Source organism: Embiotoca jacksoni, unplaced genomic scaffold (assembly GCF_022577435.1).
Source record: "Embiotoca jacksoni isolate LCO1_2020_lvr unplaced genomic scaffold, fEmbJac1.0.p SCAF_9, whole genome shotgun sequence".
NCBI lineage: Eukaryota > Metazoa > Chordata > Actinopteri > Embiotocidae > Embiotoca > Embiotoca jacksoni.
Window position 1 is genome coordinate 9854322 of NW_027185447.1, and position 22894 is coordinate 9877215.

The window sequence follows — 22894 nt, forward strand, 5'->3', positions numbered from 1 at the left end:
CCTCTCTGGGTGAAGGAGAGCTAATTAGTGAAATTACCTGCTGTAGTCTGAATAAAAACCTGAACACATCTGGCACTCCATGGTACGTGGCCGTTATCCCTAATCTTGATTAAAAGGCTACTCAAAGGTTGTTTTACTACTGACACTAAGGGGACAGAAAACAGCCATGTCTTCTCCTGGGGCCCCTGATTATTGTTAAGGCCCCATTCAGTGATTTTAGGCACTGACAAAAACTATGAAAAAGCTCAGAAACCAAAAGCCTCTGTCAGGTAAAAAGTTACGAAGTCGTCGTCATCGTTGCCGTGGTCGTCATCTTCGTCACCACCAAGAAGGGTCATGGCTATGAAAAAATTCAACAGATCTACACCATCATCATCTTCATCCTCTGTAGGATACTGTGAGCAGAAAAAGGAGTACAAATGCAAAGTAAATACACTAATATATCTGATGTATACCAGAAGTGGTGGTGACTTGCAGCGCAATCAAGTATTACAGTGTATATACCGGAAATGACCTGCGTCGTGCGTGCTTGTCATGCCGGTAGAGGCACTCCGTTCTGAAGGGACACGGCCTGTATCGTGCATAATAACTGCACATTCTGTTACTGGAATCGGTAAGAGACAGAACAAGAGAAGTTTCAGTGACATTTCTCAAACTAAACTCCAAAAATTCTGCACTGCCTTGACATTTCAAGCAATTTTGCTATCAACTTGACACGATACAGCAGCACAATGACAGTGGACTTTAAGTTCCGTGTCATTTTGCAAACTGAGCGCAGGCAGAACAAAAATCATTTTAACTGCACTGCTGTGGATTTGCAACGGCTTTAAAAGGCCGTCACGTTTGACCTGAAGTCTGTACTTTCTATCAAAACCGAATCTCACGCGTACCTGAATTTCTCTTTGAACGAAGCAATTACAGTTTCCTTCTCTTGTCCTTCCACCCAGTATTTGTTTGGCACGTAAAAGGCAGACCTCACTCGGCACTGTGGGCAGGTCCTGAGGAATAAACATTAAAACAGGTAGGTTGAGTCAAACCCTTTATGGTTGGTCAGACTTGACTTTCAAATATTACCGACACTTACTTCACCACGTCTGGCCCGAGGTCTTTTGTTTTCCTCCAGGACATGATGCATTCCAAACAGAAGGAGTGATTGCAGTTGGGCAAGATCCCAAAAACTTGCTTTCGTGTATCAGACTTTTCGTACACCTTGTCCATGCAGATACCACAGGTCACATTTCTGCTCCGGAGGAAGCCCTCAGCTTCATGGGAGCCAGGGGCTACTGCCACTGCCACCGCAGCAGCAGCAGCGGCAACAGCAGCAACAGCCCCATCCACTGGCATCTCCAGTGAAGAGGTCTCCTGAACACAAACACAAAAAACAAAAAAAAACTTTACTCATCCTAGTTCAACTCATTACTAGACCCCATTGAATGATTAAACTTTAAATTAAGGAGCCAAATTAGATGCTAACCTCATTTATTGCATGGGATGCACCTGCTTCAGCAAAGTCTGAGCTCTGGATCGATTCTGAGTTAGTTTATGCCAAGAAAAGTTTGGTTAAGTACAGCGAAATTTTGACTCGAGTCAGTTTCACCTGTGAAATAATCCAATACCTCGTGATTGTTCCTCAGCAACATTTGCTGGCGGGTGCACATTGTCAGGTTGAGGATTCAAGACGTTAAACATCGACTCTGACCTGCTGCCTTCCTGCCTGGACATCACCTCAGCTTGCCGAAGGGCTGGTTCTGACCCTCTTCTGTCAGGTGAAACATGAGACACACTGGAGGAAGAGACTGTAGGCACCGAACCTCTTCTACCTGCAGCAGCTGTATCGACATCAGGCTGAAGGGCATGGAGATACCTACAGGTGGAACATACAGAATGAGCTAAGGAAATGTGCGTGCATGTCATCTTCTTTCAGCTACATACAACAGGGAAAAAAAAGATAAATAGCTTACCTGCAGCGCTCACCATACCAGCAGACACCTTTCTGAAAGTACCTACAAATTTGGGGTGATGGTAAACTTGGTCTTTCATGTCGATAGTTACATCTTGAACCAAATCTGCAAGAGCCATTTAGGAAACGCCTGAAATGAAAAGGGAGGGAGTAAATTTCTACCATTGGGGCTGCCTTTTTTTTTTTTTTCAACATTGCTTTCAAAGCTTTGTAGATGTTTATGTTTACAGTGTGAGGAAATTAATGCCGAGTGATATGTACATTATTTTATTATTATAATTATTATTGGGACTCAACCAGGGAAATACTTTGGATCCGTTTTGATGCTGAATCAAGTCTCAAAGAACTCAACAAAAGTTTTAGAGCAGTCAAACCCATGCCAAGGAATTGTGGCAAAGTTTTGATTCTAAAAGAAGTCGATTTAAGGGCTAAATTTTAAAAGTAAATAAACAACTTGTAAAGTCAAGGAACTAAAACAGTTTGAAAAACAGTAATAAAACTGCTAAATATGCGGCAATAATTAATCCTATTCTACTACAATGTCTGTTTAGCCGAGATAACAGAGTGACATCTGCTAAAACTTAATCCAAAAGAGACAAAAGTGTCTTCACTGATGAAATGTTTTGACTAAAAGCCGTCGGAAATCAAGTCTAAATTACCAACAGCCAAAGGCACTTACTTAGGACACATTTAACCTAATCTCTCATCATTATTTCAGTCCGATTAATAAACACCCACCCATTTATTCACATTTTTTCTACTCCACGCACCCACTCCCTCCCCACGAGTCAAACACACTACAAAACGTCACGTTTATTTTACTTTTCATGTAGTTAAAGTCACTTTTGAGCCCTTAACGTCCGTATTCGAACCCCGCACGGCAGCATTTGAAACTATCTACAACTTGTTTCTCAACACCAGCTCTACATGATCATTTTTACTCCACTTTAAATACGTCTTACCAACAGATACTTCCATGACGAGCCGGGTCCATTCTCCGTGTGTTTTGAGAGTCCATCCTCCGTGTGTTTTGAGCAAGCCTCCCCGCTATCTATTCCAAATTGTTGACAGCCGGTTCCTTTACCAATTAACGTAGCAACGAACCAATAGGAACGTGACGCTTACGTCCGTGCGTCACATACTTAGATCCCATTGGTCCACCCGTAAGTCTAAACCACACCTCCTTGATTTTAATTAGCTATGGTAATCACACTATTCACAAGTTAAAACAGACGACAAGCTGAAAACGTGTCAGGCATACGATCTGCCTCACGTTAAAAAAACGGAGAAAAATCAGTGTCAATATTTCTAATCAAGTTTATAAGTGAGTTATCACTAAACTAGATCTGCAGATAGGTTACATGTGACCATAAGGAAGAAATTATTTCAAGTCTTGACATGTTTTTTTTTTCCTGAACAAATATGTCAATCCATCACTTACACAGGCATAGAGGTAGTTTACATCAACTCTTTTTTTTTTTGGTGTAATTTCTCGTGTTACCCATCCACAGCCTTTACTCGCTTGGCACAGGAGCACAGCCACCAATGATATCAAATTTGCAATATGTGTACCAATAGCAGGAATTAAGGCAAAAATAAATTGTCAGGGTTTAGATGAGACAGTGGAATAATGCCACAGACCGTACATCAGAGGTAGATAGGGATCAAGACAGAATAAGAGCACAAAAGGAGACTTCTGTAGATGGACTGTGTGCACCAGTGTTGACGTAGGGAGGTCCATTCATTAATAAGTGCAGTGAAGACCGAAGACACACAATATGATAAAAAGAAACAGTTGGAAATTTGTGGATTCTGGCAACAGTATTGCAAGGCTGTTACACTTTGTGCCTCTCCTAACAAATCACACTGTATGTATACAAAAAGAGTTGTAATCTAAGAGACTGTGTGTATATCTTCCAATACAAAAAAACGATGTCGATACTCGATGCTGGACGTTGACTTTCAATTATCCTCAAAGTTCCCACTAACATGATCATGGTTAAGCAAGCTGATTTAAGCTAAATCCTGCTAATCAATGAAAATCCAAATTCCCCATCAAGGAAAGGTTTCTTGTAATGCTTGATGATATATTTGGTACAACCTAAACTAAACAGGCAGGCATGTAAATACGAAAAAAATCATGCTTAATAATACATGAAACAAGATGATAATTCATGTTTTGCCCTTACAAATATGATCAACGATTACAAATAATTAGTGAAATAATTTCAAAGAATAAACTAACAAAAACCTTAACATGGCAATTTTGTTGTATTTTTCATGTCAAAAGCAAGAAAGGAAAATTTAAGAATAAACATGCTGTCCCTTGTACTTCAATGGGTCACGTGTTCATAGTGTTAGATATAAACTCTGCAGCACAGTCCAATAGTTACCGCTCGGATAGATGGCTTTAAGACAAAACCTAAATCAACTTGGATCTCACATTTATTGATAAATGAAAATGGTATTGCACAGACAGTTGCATTAAGAGCGCTCTACACTGCTGGTGCCAGCCCAGTTTGTGTTCTTTAAACCAAACGGCAAAGTGGTGGCCATTGTTGTTGATGATGCTGCTGCTGCTGATGATGATGATGATGATGACGTAAACAAACACCAATTTGTGCATTTTCAGCTTCACTAAAAGTCTGAAAACAATTACAATCACTTTTTCAAGATTAAAAAAAAAAACAACCCAGATGTTTTCTTTCTATTTAAACTATGCCACTGGTGTAAGAACGTGAAATGCTTTCTCTTTACAGCAAAACACAGAGCCGAGGTGAGCAAGGAGAAGCTCTCTGGAGACGCTGCTCTGAGGTCAGCTTTGCTATTAGGATGAAACAGGAGCAGCTTCGGTGAGAAAACATATCAGTCTTCCTGTTAGGCGACCGTCGTGGGAAACCAGGACTTGCAGCAAATGATTCCAGATGCTCATCACACGCGCGCACACACACATACAGACGTTGCTGTGCTGCGGGTAATGCTGACTTTGCTGATTGTGTTAGCCCTACCAGGTGAATTTGCCCCATCTGTACGTTAAAATTCATGCCCATACGTGGAACAGTGCTTGAACTGAATGCAGTGTGTTATTATGAATGTAACTTCAGTCTGTAACAGTATTGCTAAAAGCAGTCTGTGCTGGAGAATACTAATACATGTCTTTGTATATCTCCTGTAGTAGTGGGTGGAGCGAGGTCTCCGACTCAGTCTTTTTGATCTTTTGGACGAGCAGAGCGTTCTCTGTAACCAGCTGACGGAGGTCGGCCATCTTCTGGAGCAGCTTGGGGAAGAGGTAGAGTGAGTCAGAGTGGTTTGCTTGGAGGTGGAGGTCCAGGGCCTGGAGGATGCTGTCCTGACTCTGCTCCACCTGCTTCACGTTCATTAGCCCGGGACGATCTGGGAGAACAAGAAGGCGCCCAGAGACAATTGATGATGAGCCATGATATACACTGAGCAAACAAGCAGGACTTTTAAGACCATTTTACAACCTCCTCCTGCTCTGCGCTTCGTTTACGCACAGCAAGAGCAGACTCTGAACTTTTTATTCACTCCTTGCACATACACACACTGGCAGGTATGAAAATATGATGAAATATCAGTCGGGATTACACGGACTTGAATTACATCACAAATATTTAGTCCTTACTAGCATCATACATTAATAATTCCTGAAGATATGTAAATTTGTATTATTTTAATCTAGACCCGGCCTAATATAGTGAGCTCTATAAATAAAATTGAATTGAACTGAATTAAGTGGCAGTATTATTGATTTAAAAGTTACACATTGATTAACCTGCATGTGTCAATTAAAAATCAATACTTGCTCATTATGAGACAAAGAGCCTCCTTTTTTGAGGAAAATCTATTTAATGTCTTCAAAGGCTTTTCAAGACGCAGACACATTGAACATAAATCAGTCATTCACACTTTACCAGAAAAACCCTCAAGTCTCACCTCCACAGAGAATAATGGCAGCAACAAACAGAGCCAGGTCACTGTCATCCAGCTCCAGAGCATTGAACTTGACAGCAAACTCAAACTTGGGCTCCATGATCTCACTGAAGGGCTTCCTCAGGCTGCGCAGGAACTCCCTCGTCACAAAGCCTTTGCCATTGGCCACCAACAGTCCATCTTTGTTCATGAGAGACGGCAGCATGGCAAAAATGGCCTCGTGCACACCATACTTCAGTAAAGTCACCTGCGGAAAGTGCACAGACAGTCATCCACAAGCTCTTTCCTCGACGGCCACATACAAATCATCTCGCGGCAAACTGAGGAGACAGCGACTCACCTGGTCATTAAGGAAGAGGTCCACAAACCCTGGAATGCTCTTGGCAAACTCGGTGAGCTCTCGCACCGTCTCCACCGTAGTGCACTGGCAGCGGTAGAACACGTGAACCCCGATCTCCTTGGTCAGGGGTGCACCTGGAACTAACTGGCTCCACACCAGACCACTTTCTGCTTTCCAGAGTGTGTCCACGTCGTAGATCACAAATGGCTAGAAGGAGGACCAAAACAGATTCTCCTGAATATCCATCTGTCGCTGTAAAAACTTTGAGCGACAATATACTTGGTGTGACATTTATAGAAGGTAGAATATTGAAAGTTTGCACAAAACACTATACTAACATACACAATATATTACACTTTAATTTCAAAACGTGCATTTTTAATAACTATTAAGGTTCCGAGAGGTCAGAGGCAAATGCCCCTAACAACAGATGAAGCAACATATTAAAAGTGAACCCTCAGATGATTGTATTAAAGGGATGAAAAGAGAAATATTTTGCCATTACAGAGTTTCCTGTACTTAATGTCGGAGGTCAGACGACTTCCAAGACTGGAACATACTGAAGTGCTGCTGGTTTTTCCCATCAAGATGCTGCGGGCCCTCTTCTTGGTCATGCTGAGGTTCTTCAGGTAGGCTGTGTTGACTTGTTTGGCCAAGGTCTTCAGGTCTGAGCCACCTGGTTTGCTGAGGTTCAGTTCCTCTGCAAGCAAGCCTGCCACCAGCTTCTTCCTCTCCGCCTCAGGCATACGTCCGTATCGGATCGCTGAGCAAACACACACACACACATTTTGATAGGATATTCCTAGAACAAATCGCCAAGTTACAAGTCAGAGCATAAACGATGCAACAAACCATGCCTGCCTTACAAAAGGAGTTTTTCTCGTTTCACAGACAACAAATGTAAAAAGGTTTGAAAGAAGTTTAGAAAAGATTTCAAATGAAAGAGCAGATTTGTTAAAACTCTAAACTTTTTCAATAAAGTCTTGGTTTTGTAAAAATAGTTCAACTTCATATTTTGAATAAAATGACCTAATTTCTGAAAACATTTTCCATCTCACCATCATGCGACATTCCCAAAGACAGGCACTTCTGGAAGCGACAATATTGGCACTTATTACGATTCTTCTTCTGAATCTTGCAGGAACGCTCACAGCGCTCATATTCCAGTTTCATCCGCACGGTCCGCCGGAAAAAGCCCTGAGAAAGAAATGCAGCGACTGCTTCAGCACAAAACTGATCATTGACTTTTCTGATCTTATCAAGATGTTTTGCTGTGATACACAAACTGTGTTACCTTACAACCTTCGCAGGCATGTACGCCGTAATGGAAGCCAGAGGCCTTGTCCCCGCACACCTTGCACTCCACACTGATCCCAGCTCCAGTACTGTCCTCTCGGCCAAGACGCAGCTGTTCTGATAGCGAGGGTGACGAGGTATGGGACAGGTCTGGGGAAAAAAAAAAAAGTGTATAAATATATATATTTAAAAAAAAAAAAGACTATTAATGCTCATGAATGTCAGTCTGGACATGTCGTGGTACAGCGTGAGATTTTGAAATAGAAGTTGTACCTGTGTAGCTGGATGATGCATTGCTGTTTATCTTGCTGTCATTGTTCTCCTCCTGATCTTGACCCTCCTTCTGTCTTTTCTTCTGGTCCCCTTTCAGGCCTTTAGAAGCAGGCGCTACCTTCTTCTTCTCCTCCTCCTCCTCCTCCTCCTCCTCCTTCTCCTCCTCCTCCTTCTCCTCCTCGTCCTCACTTTCCCTGGCCTTTAACTCTTGCAGGTCCGACACACTTGTCCCCTCACAACTGTCTGAGGCTCCAGACTCTCCCCTGGGGGGTGTCCACCTGACATCAGCCGTGTCTTGGGGGGACTTGGGCTTACAGTAACCATTGACCCTCTCGTGCTGCTCCGTCGCAGCTTGCTGAAACCCTTCCATGGTTCCTGTTGAAGCTGACTCAGCGGCTCATCTCCTGTCACGTAGCCATCATAGCGCCACTCTTTAAAAACAGAAACATTTACTTGAAAGATCACAGCTTGTTATGACATGCAGCAGAGCCTAAATGGTTCTCTAAATGGCAATTTTCCACACGAGCACACTGATAAAAAAAAAAAAAAAATCCATTAGGTGTGGTTTTTTTTAGCATACGGTGTAGTAAGTCAGTTCTAACTGAAATAAGTGTTTTTAGAAATGTTTAACAGTGTGTTTGTTTTAGTGCTCTTCAGTCAGTCAGTTACTACAGGTTTTGTTTGAACAGCCAGGGAATGTTGTTGATGTTAACAGGCCCAACATATTGTGTGGTCATGCCTGAATACGAACGAAGTGGAACGTGGGTAAAAGTGTGGGCCTCATGCCATCAAGAGCCTTGAGGGGTGTGAGACGGGATGTGTCATTTAAAAGGTTCAGTGTGCAGGATTTAGGAATGGAACATTATTTTTATAATCATGTTCTCGTTAGTCTAAAATTGACTGAAACTAAGAATCGTTATCTTTTTTGTGACCCGAGTGTGAGCCCCTAATATCCGAATAGGGAGCCACAATGTTTCTACAGTAGCCCAGAAGGGACAAACCAAACCTTTTATAAGTTTTGCAGCCACCATAGATGCTCCTACACACTTGGAAAGGGAGGGTGAGGCGAGGGGTATTTAGTTTATTACAATCTGCAACTTCACCACTAGACTAGGGCCATTAAGATGGCAAAATTTTTGCTGACAATGAATTGTAATACAAATAGTTGTGATTAATGATGTCATTATTCTGTTTTAGAATTTTATCCCTCTTTTATTGTAAAAGCCTAATCATAGTTTAATAATGCACATACATATTGTAAAGATGATGAGACATTTATTGGCTGCGGTGTTTGGTGCTGCAGCTAAATCCATGACGTCAATGTAAATAAATGCTCTTTGAAATGCAAATGGTCAAATATTAGAAGTTAAGCACCTCGAGAGAAAATTAAACCGTTAGTTTCTTCTGGCTGTTTTTATACAGTTTAATAGAAACGACTCCAACGATTATGCAAAATTATTGCAGTCAGGGATTATAGTGACAGCGCCTTTAAACCTGGATCTTAATACAGCTCATGATAGTACATTTTACAGGGATATCAAAGAAAAAGCACAGGTCTACACACAAAAGAGGGCTTGATTTCTGTGAACATTAAGGGCCCACATCCTGGCCTTCCTCTGTATTCATTTAACAGAGTTACAAAAGCATCAACTTGAAACCTAACTTTGATCTACGGGACAAAACTATTATTATTTCTATTGTTATTTCCAAAACAACCCCAGCTGTGCAGAGGAAACGGGGAGCTTTCTAACCCAACCAGTGTACAGCCTTTCTGCCTGATCTCTGCTATTTTAAAGCAGTAAACTACATCTCTATTGGAGCTGGGAGACATCTGTATTATTGTTTGCCTCGGGTCCATGGCAGGGAGCGCTGTGCACTGGGTGGGTGCTTTAAGGGTACAGGGTGGATGCACTATGTACACACTGAGCGGTGTTGATCGTGGGTGGAGGAGGAGGAGGGAGGGGGAGGGAGGGGGGCTTTGAGAGAGGGGGGGGGGGGGGGTTACATTTTCACTCCCGGCCCCCTAGTGGATTAATCCGTCCATGTATGCATGTATTTGTGCCTTGACAAACATCCACTTCGGCAATTTATTATAAATGTGTGTGTGTGTGTGTGAGAGAGAGTGTGTATGTGTACATGTATGTGTGCGTGTACATCATGGTGTCCCAAGGCGGGACGATGTCTAAAGGTTGTTCTCGTATCGTCTGAAGGGATAAAGAAGAGCAGACACGAGGAGTGTTTCGACTTGTCGTCCGGCAGAACAACCTGTCACACTGGTTCTCGGAAATATCTGCGAACATCAGTGATCCGTGAGTCACTGACAGGACTGTAACTGGATCCAGGCGTTTCACAAACGAAAACACGACCAACTTATAGACATGGCCACCGTCAAACTTTTTTTCCCCCTCCACCCACTGTCGGTGAAAACCACATTTGAAGGGAGCAGCTTTCAGCTTTCAGCTTCAGCCGCTCGGCCCTCGACGAGTGTCGGCTGTTAGCCAACTTAGCTCGTTAGCTCCTAACCTTGGCTACTGACTAGTAGCTAGCCGTTAGCGCGGCTGACCCACATTCCCGTGTCGCCTTTAAATAACGTTAGTCGCCACGTTAGCTTACCTCTCCCAGTAGTAGTGCCGCCGCCGCCGCCGCTTCACGAGATGTCCGCGGTGCCCACCGGGTCAGGACAAACACGTCCCGAGTCCCGTCCGGGACCGATCCGCAGCTGACAAGTTGTTTGAAGTCCCCAGCAGGAGTTAGCTCGGTGCTAACGTCAGACCGCTAACTAACATAAACTTACGACTGATCGCGCCTGCGCGCGTGTGTGTGTGCGTGTAAGTGTGTGTGTGTGTGTGTGCGTGTAAGTGTGTGTGTGTGCGTGTGTGTGTCCCACAAATCGCTGAGCAGAGGACAAAAAGAACAGCAAAAATGTGGACACCTTTGTCGGCGTAAATATCACATGCAAATAAGCGTAGTTAGTTGGTAATCCTTCCCCGAGTCTCTGGCTTTGCTTTACTGCTTCACTCAACTCCTCCTCTCCTCCTCTCCTCCTCCTCTCCTCCCTCCTCGTCACATGCCAGGACACAGCGCCCCCCCCCACGCCGCACACATCCGACTGGATCCTGGAAACAGCTTTCCGACTGAGGAGTCAAGGTCTGTGTTCAAAAAAAAAAAAAAAAAAAAGTTGTTGTTTATGCAGTCTGAAACATGGACATTTACTCTGTCTGGCTCTGCACTCACACAGGACAGCATTGTGCGGCACTGATCGGAGCTGCAGGAATAAACAGACAGCAACGTAGTTTAAATCCACAAGAGAAAATTTAGGATTTTTAAAAGTTGGACTATAAAAACAATTAACTCGCTTGGTGTATATATATATATAGATAGATTAAATTGGATTGCATGCTTTCAAAACCAAAATTGTATTGCCAGGGAGCCCCAGAGACCTGGCTAACTGTGCATTCAAATGTTAAAATCTTTTTTAAGTTTGCAATATCAATCAAAGAGCCTTTGATGAAAACTAAAGCGTAATATTTATCTTTTTTTTGCTGCTTCGGGCATCAGTTGTAACCACAGTAACCACAAAAAGTACATTTTCTTGAGGACAATTTTGAGGTTCACTCAGTATTTTTGATGCACATCATACTTCCACTTAATTTCAGAGGAAAATATTGGACTAGCTACCGCACTGCAATTTTTTTTTAACTGCTTCAGTTACTTTTCAGATTTAAGACAAATTGATCATTTTAAGACACATTGGTGATAATCAAACTGGTGTTTTCAACCTTTTGATCTTCTTCTTTGATCTTACAAACAGCAGAATGTAGTTGGGGTCACATTGCCGATGTCCGAGATGTTCACTGCTCAACCAACAAGGGATTTTCTCTCTAAATTTCTCACATGGTTTCATTTAATTAATTGTCCAAAAATCCAATATCTCACCAAAAATATGAGATTAAATAAAAAGTCTAAAAACTGAAAACAGATTGGTGTATCAGAACTCAGCTTTTTTCCTCTCCCTCATCTGAAGACTCCTTGCATTTATCTGTTGTCACTGTGAATAATATAAAATAGTTCAAACAAGCTCCACCTGCTGCAGCTAAAACAGTAACATGCTTCAGATACACTGAAGCATCAGTATTAATAATCTAATAATGTCAGTCAGAGGGATAAAAATATATTTACTAAAATACTTTTAAGTGTATTTTGGTGCCAATACTTGAATACTTTTACTGGTAATGGAGTATTTACACTGCTGTATTAGCGCTTCACAATTGAGCAGAAGGAAGGAACCAAACGACTTAGACGTGAGGATTTTAGACTAATAAAATAACTTTACTTACAAATAAATGGTACAAACAAAGTCCAGGCCACGTGGAAACGAAGAGTCCAAACTCAAGGAATAAGTTTAGTCCAAAACTTTTCAATGCTGCAACTGGGAGAGACTGCAGGGAGATTTGTATGCTGCCTGAGTGGTTGTCAAGTGACAGCAGCTGGGGCTGATTGGGGAACTGGAAGCAGGTGAGGTGGGAGTCACAGGGAGTGGTACAGGCAACAAACGAGACCTAAAATAGGCACACAAACCAAAACCATGACATAAGTTTAGGATCTGAATACTACACTAACCAGATTAATTAATGAGATTTGGAAATTCTGCAACATTAAATCACAGGTAGGTCCTTTGAGCAACAAGTATGGTTTGGCTTCATTACCTGATCTTGAGGTCCTATATTGAAGAGATACTTTGCCAAACTCTTTACTTTAAAGAAAAACTTTAAAACTTGTATTTTTTTCAAAGTGCATATTTACAAATTCAATTCTGTTTAATCTAACCGGGTGCCATTTATACACTGTACTGAGGGATCCAGCAGCTCATTTGTCCCCTCAGCTCCACCAACAGGTTAATACAGCCTCATCCCTGCATTCATAATCACATGGATTTAGTGCTGCTATATCAAAAATATAACTACCCCAACTAAGAAGAAAGAAAGTTTAAAACTACGGAGGGTTGTGTTGTTGAATTTTTTTTTTTTTCTTGTACATCCTTTTGCTAACAGCTGCTGCCTTTCTGTTAAGTCAAAAATTATGTGCATGTGTCATGTGTACAGAAAATAAGTATCACTCTGTCCTTTCTATAAATAGTCTTTTAATACATACATTAATATTATATGTTTTATTATTTATTCATAATTTATGGTATGTAGCCTAATTGTTACTGTAAACCTAAAATGTTCTGAAAATAGCTTAATATGTGTTTGAAAAATTACTCAGAGGCTTGGTTCAAAATCAAACACATCGGACATTTATTCTTGAGAGAAGGAATAAATACATGCACCCTCAAAGAGAGATGTCCAGCATTGCTCTTAGATCTCCTCCGTAGGGCAGCTTTTATACAGTGTGACAAACAGTTGACAGTCACCCCCATTCCCTTTGTATCTGCTTTCGTATGGTAATATAGAGTTGGTCGTAGGTCACAAGATAAGGACACAGGGGACTCGTCAATTAGATGCGGAAAGTAAAACAAAAAGGAATCACTTGCAAATAAGAGAGAAAACAAAAGAAACTTTTCGGAGCCTGCTTGACGAGACTTTCCAGAGCCACAATGCAAACAAGAGGAAGAGACAAATCTTTTTTTTCCCCATCAATATGAAAGATTGTAAAATTAAAAATAGACCAAAAAGATAGATAGATGAAGCTATAAAACTGTATGTGGACTTTAAAAATAGGTGTCGATGACAAAAAACAATCCACCCAGCATGCAGTTTGTGCGATCTGTCAGAGGATGTCTCTGTTCGCTCAAATGAGCTGAAGGTTTCATCAGCGAGAGGCGTCAAATTAGTCAGTGATGACACATTTTAGTGTCACAAATAATGTAGACTCAAATTCAAACCAAACCGGATGTGCAGTTTGCAAATTCAGCAGTGTGCCTGTCTACTTCTTCCATTGTGTGGTATTTTATGTCTGTTTTATAACTGGTTTACTTAGTTAGCAGAATGTTATTTCAGCTATTCGTTGTCTCATGTATCAGTTAATTTAGATTCTTATGAAAGTAAAACTCACAGTTTTTATTTGAGTTGGACATTGCACATAATTCCACATGGTAAAGAAATGGGAAGAAATCTGGTTACGGCATCAATTCACTCTTTTATTTACAATAATGTTAACTGACATCAGAAACAGGAAGTTCTATGAGGCTTTTTTTTGCTTTCTCTCTCGCCCTTTCTCTCTCTCTCTGTCTCTTTCCTGTTAATCAGGAGTGAAATTGTGGTAAACTCTAACACTGAACCAACTTTCAACATCAAAAAGTCAAGCCATCTCCCACAATCCAAAAACCTACATATTTATAAAAATCAAACACTGGTGTCTTTCTACATTACAGGGCTAAACAAATGAGCTTCCTTTATGTTTGTAGGTTTTCCTCTTTAAATAGCTCAGCTAACCTTGTAGTTTCAGGCTCTTTCTTACAGCTCATGTTGTCGACACTGAGGTATCGTTCATGTTCAGAGCAGGCTCACGCAGGTTGCAGTCAAAGCATTTGTTGAGCAGTGAATGCAACAAATCTCATTAAAATGTTTTTAACTGTTGCTGTCTGTGACTAAGAGGTCAGTAAATTCAACATTTAATAGAAGTGGTAGTACTGTAAAATTCAGTTTTAGGCGTGGATGTCCCACTGCTTTCACACATTAGATAGTTATCTCTTATCCTTCCCATCAGAAAAACTCATAGAATGACTGGAGACGGCAGGTCGCCTCTCGATGTTTTCAGGGGATGTCCATGTCTCCGTTAGAGGCATGGGAGTGACGTTTCTCTAAATCACACCCAGCTCTGTTCTCAACATTTTCTTTGCTCTCCTCATCTTGATCCTCCGACCCTGATCTCACTCTGAGGCGCAGCCCCGGGTCCCTCTGTGTCGGGATCTGGAAGGAGGAGAAAGAGCTTCCCAACGATGGTCTCTTCTCTACGAACATGAAAAACAAAGCAGTAAAACTGAATCAGATTTAGGTCTGTAATATAGCACCTTTAGAAAGGAAGAAATTTGCCAGTTATTAAATAAAGAATTACATTTCAGCAAGTATATCAGGTATGAAATACTATTACCATCTATTTTTTCTCCCGAGTGAGAAAAATCTGTGGAACATTCTAGAAAAAGTGTTGCACAGTCGTCTTTACTTCTCTCTTTCACACTAAGTGACCCTCAATCGTTTCTGTGGCGATCATTCATATGTTGATGAACAGGAATACAACAGTAAGAGCCATTATTTGTAGACACCTGCCCTTACATCGTCTCTGAAACATAGTATTAAGTTTTACGACCTGGTGAAACAGCTCATACCACCTCTGTTGGCAGGAAACCCTGAATTAAACTTAAAAATGAAGCTAATTACACATTTATCATGTCTCATAATGCACCATCTGGTCATGCAGACAGGACAACATACCGCCTGGTCCGATTGGTCGCATCAGTCTGTTCATCTGGACGTTCCAGTGTTTGACATTGGTGCTCGCCTGGCGAAGTTTCCTCTGAGCGGCCTGTTAAACAAGAAGAGCAACTCGTTAAAATGCTACGAGCACCAACTACTTAGAAAAACGACTTAGAAATAAACACTCTGATGAATTATTAAGGACAAAAAGCCTCTGCAGAAAAAAACGAACCCGAAACATCAACACAATTGTTTGAATATTTTAAAATTGCTGCCTTTTTTGGTGATTTTAGTTTTTGCGACACGGAAACAAAGAAATGAACTACTATTAGCATTACAACCACTGACAATTAATTTGTGCATATATTAGAAATAATACAACTTTTCGTACTGACAATATAAATCTGTGTGACATCAAAGAAAGAAGCATACAGTTATAATAGAGGGATGTGCAGTACTGGCTCTCTTTTGGCCAGATTATCTCACTTAGTACTTGTGATAAAAAGTATAAAATTCATCAAATTAACCACATTAAACACTTAAAAGGACAGAGCAGCCCTAGACAAAAAAAAAGAAAAAAAAAGGAGTTTGGGCACAAGAGAACAAGTCAGACTGTTATTTTGAACTTGTTTATAACTTGTTCTGCTTTCAAATGACCATAACTGACTGTGTTGTTTCATGAAAGTTGGTGTTGTAGGATGCATCTTGCAGCAACTACATGTGAATCAGCATTTGAATTACAGGAGAGCCCGAACATGAGTTTTAAGGGGAGCCCGAAAAACAGAAAAACAATCGGCAACTTGAATGATAAAAGAAATTCAAAAAATGACTGGCTGGAGCGGACCTGCTGACAGCCCAGCATCTCTCTCTGGTCTCATCAATGCCAACATATAGTGATTTTTTTCACATAATGTAAAATAAACCGAAAATAGCAAGAGGCCTAAATTTCTACCTAAAGAGAGCTTTATGTAATGTTTGGCATTTGAGACTACATCATCTTAATAAAGTCTCTCTCTCTTCCATGTTGGTCTGTAGTTCTGACATATGTATCTGATTGTGGAATAAGCTTCACTATAACATTTTGTTTCAGCTGTATGGTCCTATCAACAAATTGTCCGTGTTTTTTCTACCCACCACTACATCCTGGTCAACCCGGTGCCGGTTGGCGCGGACCTCCTCCAGCTGCCTCTGCGCCTCATCCAGGGATCGAGATTTTGCCTCCATTTCTTGTTTCAGCTCCTGCTTCTCCCTCTGTGTCTTCAGGATGTACTCCTCCTGTTCTTCCTGCAGGGACATCAGGGCCTTCATTTTCTCCTCTTCCTCGGCCAGTAACCTGAGCACAACAGAGATAACACGAACATCAGACACATAGGGCCTCCAGCGAGGTGTTTGCTGTAATCAATCCATCAGAAAATTGGAACTTGAGTTAGGTGAGAGAGCACAGGAACACATCCATCTAGTGAAGGCAGCGTTTATCAACTTCCTCTGTTCAGCTCAACTTCCTCAAGAACATAACGCAACATAAACTAATTTCAGCAGTTCTGTCTGCACACAAAATCATCCCCCTGCTCACAGCTAAGTGTACTGTGATGTTGCACATCTGGATGTCTGCATGTACCACATTTACCCTGCCTGAGCGTAGCGGAAGGCCTCCTCATCCCGCCTGGCTTTAATCTCTTGCTGCAGCGCCTCCTCCAAACGCTTCTGCATCTCCTCCAGCTCCTGAATCCTCTTCCTCTGCCTCTCTGCTTCCTCTTCTTTCAGAGCCATCTCTGCCTGCATACTGACCCGGGCCTAAAAAACCCCACAAAAAGCAGCACAAGGGATGAACACATGCATCTTTCTGCTCTTTTAAATTGAATTTTTTTTTCTTTGTAACCTTCCACACTAACCTCCTCAGCCTCACGAAGCTGCACCTCCAGAGTGCGCTGCAGCTGTTCGTGCTGCTGGCGCCTCCTCTGCTCGTCCTGCTCCAAGAGGGCCTGAGCCTGCTTCTGCGCCTCCTTCAGGAGCTCCAGCTCTGCCAGCTTACGCTCCCGTTCCTCCTGCAAGGCCAGCAGCCTCTGCAGTTCCTCCTCCTTGGCCTGCTGTCTTTTCTCCCGCTGCTCCCGCTGTTCCCGTCGCTTCATCTTCAGATCTTTGTGGAGGGACTTTTTGCTCTCCACATGCAGCCGGATAGCTGTTTGGATGGCTGTGAAGGAAATGATGTGTAATGTCTTTGAATTAAGGTTGACTCATGACTCATCAGTGATCAGCATCAGCTAATGTGGGTCTCCTCTGACCTGTAGTCCACTCCTGTCTCTGTTTGTTGTCCGAGGCACTCATTTCATATGTCTTGGAGAGAGTTTTAAGACAAAACATGCACCTCTTCCCATCTCGGTCTGGCAGCACCTGTTCAAACAGAGAACACAAATTGTATAAAAATCAGCTGCATTTGTTTTTCTCTTTCTTATTTGTGACCTTTACTTAAATATGCAGTGATGAGGAGGAAAAAATAAACAGTGAACTCACAGGGAAAAGGAGGTTTTTGATCCATTTTGAACGACCAAACAATATTTGATCATCGTCTACTTCCTATAATAAAGCATGATTTTAGAATGATTGCTTGTTTCCTTCAGGAGAAACACAAGGTGTAGTGTGCAGTGCTGAACCTGACCAGACGTCAGACAAGACTCGATGTTACACTGTGTTGCGTTGATTGATACTAATTGAGTCTGTGTTCACATAAAGAGCCACCACAGGCTACTGGTACAGGCTTCACATTCAGAACGGGTCATTAATGAGTGAGTGAGGCTGGCAGACTAATCGGTCCAGTTTACTTGAGCTCTGTGAGATTTGTGAGGAAATCTGGTTGTGAATGTGAAACAATTTAGGCCACTTTTAGACTGAGACTATTGTGCTTTTGGTAATCTTGATAGTTCCCTATATTTTAGGTTATGATACCTAAATATGAAGCAACATATTCTTGGGGAATCAGCGAAAATCACTGGGGGGGAGGTGATGGTTAGAAAGGGGGGTGGGTTTGTCTTTTTTGGAGAGTTTAAATATTTTCAGAGAGAGGGTGACTGTGTGTAGTGTCACGCCATTTGTCGTTATTTTATAGCAGCTCTCGCCTTAACATATTCTGCATCTTAAAAGACTGCAGAACAACTATAAACAGTCAAATGTGCAAAAAAATGAAATGTATCAGAAGAAAGAGTGAGAGCTAGTTGTTAAAAAAGACTGACTTTGGCTAGGGTTTAGATTTAAATCATCTTTTTTCCTTCCATCAACATGACATTAATGTCTGAAGAAATTGTACCAACTGAATTGTGATTGATTACTTGGGAGGGTGTTACAGGTTTTCTATTGTCAAGTGAAGGACACAGTATACATCATAACAACATTTAGGAGGGTGTTGCTTTGAAATAAGAAGAGAGATAACATGTGCAGCCCTGCTGAACCATGACAATAACGTCTGTTTTTAGCCATGTAGGTGTAATATATTCTAGTAATTCACAAAAAAAAGAAAGAAAAAGAAATGAAGCCATAAAGAAAAAAATATTTGTTAGCCATTCTGTGACCCTTTCATCATCATCTTGCGGCACCCTGGGGGAGTCCCCACCCTAGGTTGAGTACCGCTGGTATAAAGAAAGATGTTTTGACTCGGCAAAAGAAAGCAAATAAGTCACAGGTAACCTGCAAAGAATTTGTTATTAAGAGCACGAAGTTCCTTCAAGCGAAAAGACCTTCGAAAGACGATCCAGCTGCTTACCTCCACACAGCAGTTCCCATCCAGAGCAATGTTTCCTTGACAGTCCTTGCGGTCCTCCGTGGTGTAGTAGGACAAGTTACTGGGCCTCAAGGTGAACCAGCGCTCCTTCCAGTTTCTCCTCAGCTGGCCTTTTTTCCACATATAACCCTGTATGCAGCCAAACATACACACCACACACACACACACACACACACACACACTGTCACTGACACAAAGCGGAGTATATCAGGAGCCAGAATGCAGCTTTCTGTTGGCAGACGAGTGTCCTACCTCTTTGAGGACATCACCAACAATCTCCCTGTACGCTTCCTCTATCGCCATGCTGATAATGCTCTTATCAATTCCTCTGCTTATCTTTCCAGAGTTCATCATCTCCAGAAAAATCCAAACAGTAATGCCGCTCTGCCGCACTGAGTCCTGGGAGAAGAAGTCCTCTAATTCAACACAGTTGAACTCAATGCTCATGGCCATACATATCTTCTTGAGGAGGTACTCCACCTGCAGAGGAAAAGAGTGTGAACTGATTATTCATTTGAACCGTCTGTGTTTCCTGCATTTTACTCAAGTATGCTGTGACTTAAGCTATTAATTGACTTCAAATGCCTTTTTGGGAACTTTTTAGAATATTTTTAACTAAATTTAACTTGGATTTTTTTTTTTGACTGAAGAATAGTTTTTGCTTCAATGCACAACATTCACAATATTCAGACTTTATTGTGCATTTTATTATGTAGTTTTTTAGGTTTTCCTCTTAGAACACAACCTTAAAATCACATCTGCCAACACTGTCTTTCAAATAAAAGTTGCTTAAATTATGTTGTTTCATAATCAAACCCACTATGGTAACACTGTTTACAACACTGTAGTATTCATTAACCAACAGATTGTTTTTAAAGTGGTTACAGTGTGAACAGACATACCAAAATAAAACTATATAAGGTTTTCTTAAACTCGGCATGATAGAAACTGCTCTGCCCTTGAAATGTGGGGCTTTCTCTTGGCAGCTGCTGTGACACAGTACTCAACAGGAAACCAAAATGAGGGTTTGCAAGTGAGAAACAAGCCCACACTGCAGCATGAAAAGAGCAACGTGTTCCATGATGGCAAGAAACAAGGTTTCAGCCAGAGTACTTTGTGGTTGTACAAGATCCAGCTCCATTTTTAGGCCAAAGATTACAGATTGCAGTTACAGAATTATACTGTATAACAAAACACAATAATTTGAAATATCTGTGTGGCTAAATTTAGAGGAAAGTGTCCGTCATCACGCACACACACGATCATATGACTTAAAGATTGTTTTTATTTAGGTCAATATAATGTGCTTTTTCACACCGCTCATGTTTCAAAACATACACCCTATTCCAGGTAAAGTTATTCCATATTTTCAAAGTACCTGTTTGGTAATGGGCATTGTTACGAGTGAATCAAACATTATTCGGGTTGAACCCACCTCGTCAGGAACCATAACCAAAGGGTACTTGTCTTCAGAGAGAAAATTAAAAAGGCACCACAGTCGAAAAGCATCTTTCTCTGGCAGAAGCGTGCTGCTGCTTCTGTCTGGCTGATAGTTTTTCTTTGCCGTCAGAGTCCAACAGAGCTCGTCTACGTGTTCCTTGTTAAAGGAGTCCTCCACAACCTACAACAACAGAAATGCAGGGATTAAAAAGTCTTGACAGAGTCCTTGACTACATTACACTTACAATATGCTAAAACAAAATGAGTGTATATGTGTTGTCATCACCTTATCCAGGATATATTTGTTGAGGTAAGGCATATAACCCTGACTGGAAACTGGACCATCATCGTCATCCCTGAAATGCTCCTCCAAAGCAACTGGGTCATGTGGGATACACAAGACTGTGCACAGGTTGTGAGACAACACCTGAAAATCACAATGTGAAGGACAGATAATACAATTTTAATATTTAAAAAGAAGTTAAAACACTGGAGCAGCAAGATGCAGAGCTAAATCCACAAAAAGCTTTATTGGCATGACTACTGCCAAATCTAAATTACATGCTGACAATGATGAGGACGGTTGAGTTTGTTTAATGTATAAAACTCTTTTCTGCTTTTCAGAGAATCAAGACCAAAACTGTGAAACCACAACTCTAATCTAGACCTCTAGGGAACAGAGGTTTTGAATTTCTGCTGCAGTGTTTGTTTCTAAAAATATTAATTGTCTTTGCACATACATTACATTAGTATGACTACTTGAAAAAGAGTCAGCGAGAAAATGTAGGTTTTCAAGGAAATAATGACTTGGCAAAACTTTACAGCTGCAAACTTCCAAAGAATTTTGTTTGGTCAAAGTGAAAGGCAATCCATTGATCAACTTTCACATTTATAGCGCCTTTTCTACCAGTTAGTGCGTCTCTAAGGGAGAGGGAAGAGGGAATCAGTCAAAACTGTAAGACTTATCCTCAAAAGTTTAGAAAGACATGCTATTGAAACGTGCATAAATTGATAAAAAAAAAAAATAAAAAAAAATAAAAAAAAAATAATGTAATAAAAATATAATTGATGAAAGGAAAAAAAACTGTGAAATCATTTTTTTTTTTTTTTAAGTTTTCGGAGTACTATTACTACTAATGTGTCAGAAGGAGTTTTATTTAATACTTTTCCTGCTTATTTTGTTTCTTCAGATGAGACCGTGCAACATCTTGAGATATCTGATACATGTTATCAGACAACCGGTCTCGCTGTACGTTGAGCCATAACCACATCCTGTCTCCAGCCTCCAGTGCTCTACAACATCTGTCAGTTTTGAGGCAACAGCATGCAAACTGTTTGCCTATCTAAAGAACATGGTGCCTGTACACAGGCTGCACGCATGAGGGGGATAAGCCTTGTCATGAGGCTGACTTGCCCTGATCCGGCAACACCACGCAGCCCATCAGGAACGTGGAGGTGGCTGGAAATGGAGTTCTTGAGTAAGCACCAAGACCGAGTGACATAACAGTGACATCAACAGAAATACAGTGGATTCGTTGAAGCCCTGAAGCAACAGACAACTGTCTCCAACATGTTTCCACTTTGTCCCTGCTTTCACTGTAACAATGTCCTTTTGATGTGCATGGGCTCAAGTTGTGAACACACTCCATTCAGCAGGCTGGTCTCTGGGCCGGTCCAGTGCCAGAGGACCCTTTGCACTACAAGCTCGAGGCCCAGAGTGAGCACAGCTTGGAGATGAGGGCATCCATTCATATACAGACTGAGAGCAAACTGTTACTCTCGTGCTCCTGGCAGACAGAGGTGCATATTGTGCCCTCTTTTAGCACAGAAAGCATTTTTACTCAAAACATAGGGAACACATTTCTTCCTTGTTGGACAGTGTGTGATAGAAAAGAAAGAGATTCACACAGGAAATATTGATGATGATGATAAGTAATATGAGATCGTGTGTAGCTACACCCTTATTTCCTGAAGCACGGAGGGAAAGTTAAAAGTGAGTAAATAACAAAGAATTTGTGACAAAGTTTGCCGAGAATTTCGAATATTTTCATCTTTCTTCGCAGTGAGCCAGCGTGATAAGTTTATGACCTAAGGTAGGAAATGAGGGAGCACAGTACAAAGTGAGCCAATCCTCATACACATAAACGTTTGCTCTGGTCCCATCTACCAGGTAGAAGACCCCCCCACCCACTCACCTTGAGCTGAGACTTGGACACCTTCCCGCTCTTCTCCAGATCCAGGGCTGTGAAACCGTACCAGATGGACTTGAGCAGCTCAGACCGCAGGTCCATGTCTGCAGCAGCGCTGTTTGCTGGTTTCCTCCTCTACGTCTCTTCTTCTTCCCTCTGCTGTTGACACGGGGCCCCTGGGTGACAGGCAGGCGGCAGACACCGACGCCGCGTTGCTGCTGTCAGACACTTCCATTCTGCTGGCAGCGACCCCTGCTG

The 22894-nt window shown here is 41.6% G+C and overlaps 3 protein-coding genes across 4 annotated transcripts; all 3 read right to left on the minus strand.

Annotated features, from left to right (window-relative positions):
• Positions 1-42: 42 nt before the first annotated feature.
• Positions 43-2954, minus strand: mkrn4 (makorin, ring finger protein, 4). The gene is made up of 7 exons (XM_069140573.1): positions 2923-2954; positions 1962-2090; positions 1726-1864; positions 1085-1362; positions 891-998; positions 505-604; positions 43-395 (listed from the first exon to the last, which is right to left on the minus strand). The coding sequence occupies exons 1-7, from the start codon at positions 2952-2954 to the stop codon at positions 246-248; spliced, it is 936 nt and encodes a 311-aa protein (XP_068996674.1). The 3' UTR covers positions 43-245.
• Positions 2955-4387: 1433 nt separating this feature from the next.
• ppardb (peroxisome proliferator-activated receptor delta b) lies at positions 4388-10846 on the minus strand. The gene is made up of 8 exons (XM_069140746.1): positions 10434-10846; positions 7821-8251; positions 7546-7697; positions 7310-7448; positions 6812-7014; positions 6252-6458; positions 5915-6158; positions 4388-5353 (listed from the first exon to the last, which is right to left on the minus strand). Exons 2-8 carry the CDS (start codon positions 8188-8190, stop codon positions 5106-5108), a joined length of 1563 nt encoding a protein of 520 aa, XP_068996847.1. The 5' UTR covers positions 8191-8251; positions 10434-10846; the 3' UTR covers positions 4388-5105.
• Positions 10847-13938: 3092 nt separating this feature from the next.
• LOC138193254 (differentially expressed in FDCP 6 homolog) lies at positions 13939-22870 on the minus strand. Of its 2 annotated transcripts, XM_069141170.1 has the most exons (12): positions 22643-22870; positions 20734-20874; positions 20443-20628; positions 19260-19487; positions 18990-19136; positions 17747-17809; positions 17518-17626; positions 17128-17426; positions 16863-17029; positions 16370-16568; positions 15254-15344; positions 13939-14772 (listed from the first exon to the last, which is right to left on the minus strand). In XM_069141170.1, exons 1-12 carry the CDS (start codon positions 22736-22738, stop codon positions 14576-14578), a joined length of 1923 nt encoding a protein of 640 aa, XP_068997271.1. In that variant the 5' UTR covers positions 22739-22870; the 3' UTR covers positions 13939-14575. The 2 variants fall into 2 exon arrangements, with proteins under 2 accessions (XP_068997271.1, XP_068997272.1); XM_069141171.1 differs by lacking the exon at positions 17747-17809.
• Between the last annotated feature and the right edge of the window lie 24 nt (positions 22871-22894).

What these genes read in the sequence shown, in the direction of transcription:
- LOC138193254 (XM_069141170.1), bottom strand. Translation starts at nt 22,738, where the DNA reads ATGGACCTGCGGTCTGAGCTGCTCAAGTCCATCTGGTACGGTTTCACA. An exon ending in ACAAATATATCCTGGATAAG is followed by an intron (nt 20,629 to 20,733) that starts GTGATGACAACA and finishes CTGTTGTTGTAG; the next exon opens with GTTGTGGAGGACTCCTTTAA. An exon ending in GCGACCAATCGGACCAGGCG is followed by an intron (nt 14,773 to 15,253) that starts GTATGTTGTCCT and finishes TCATGTTCGTAG; the next exon opens with AGAAGAGACCATCGTTGGGA.
- ppardb (XM_069140746.1), bottom strand. Translation starts at nt 8,190, where the DNA reads ATGGAAGGGTTTCAGCAAGCTGCGACGGAGCAGCACGAGAGGGTCAAT. An exon ending in ATGCCTGCGAAGGTTGTAAG is followed by an intron (nt 7,449 to 7,545) that starts GTAACACAGTTT and finishes TTTCTTTCTCAG; the next exon opens with GGCTTTTTCCGGCGGACCGT. An exon ending in ACCTCTTCCTTAATGACCAG is followed by an intron (nt 6,159 to 6,251) that starts GTGAGTCGCTGT and finishes CACTTTCCGCAG; the next exon opens with GTGACTTTACTGAAGTATGG.
- mkrn4 (XM_069140573.1), bottom strand. Translation starts at nt 2,954, where the DNA reads ATGGACCCGGCTCGTCATGGAAGTATCTGTTG. An exon ending in CAGCCCTTCGGCAAGCTGAG is followed by an intron (nt 1,363 to 1,725) that starts GTGATGTCCAGG and finishes GTTTGTGTTCAG; the next exon opens with GAGACCTCTTCACTGGAGAT. An exon ending in TCGTTCAAAGAGAAATTCAG is followed by an intron (nt 605 to 890) that starts GTACGCGTGAGA and finishes TACCGATTCCAG; the next exon opens with TAACAGAATGTGCAGTTATT.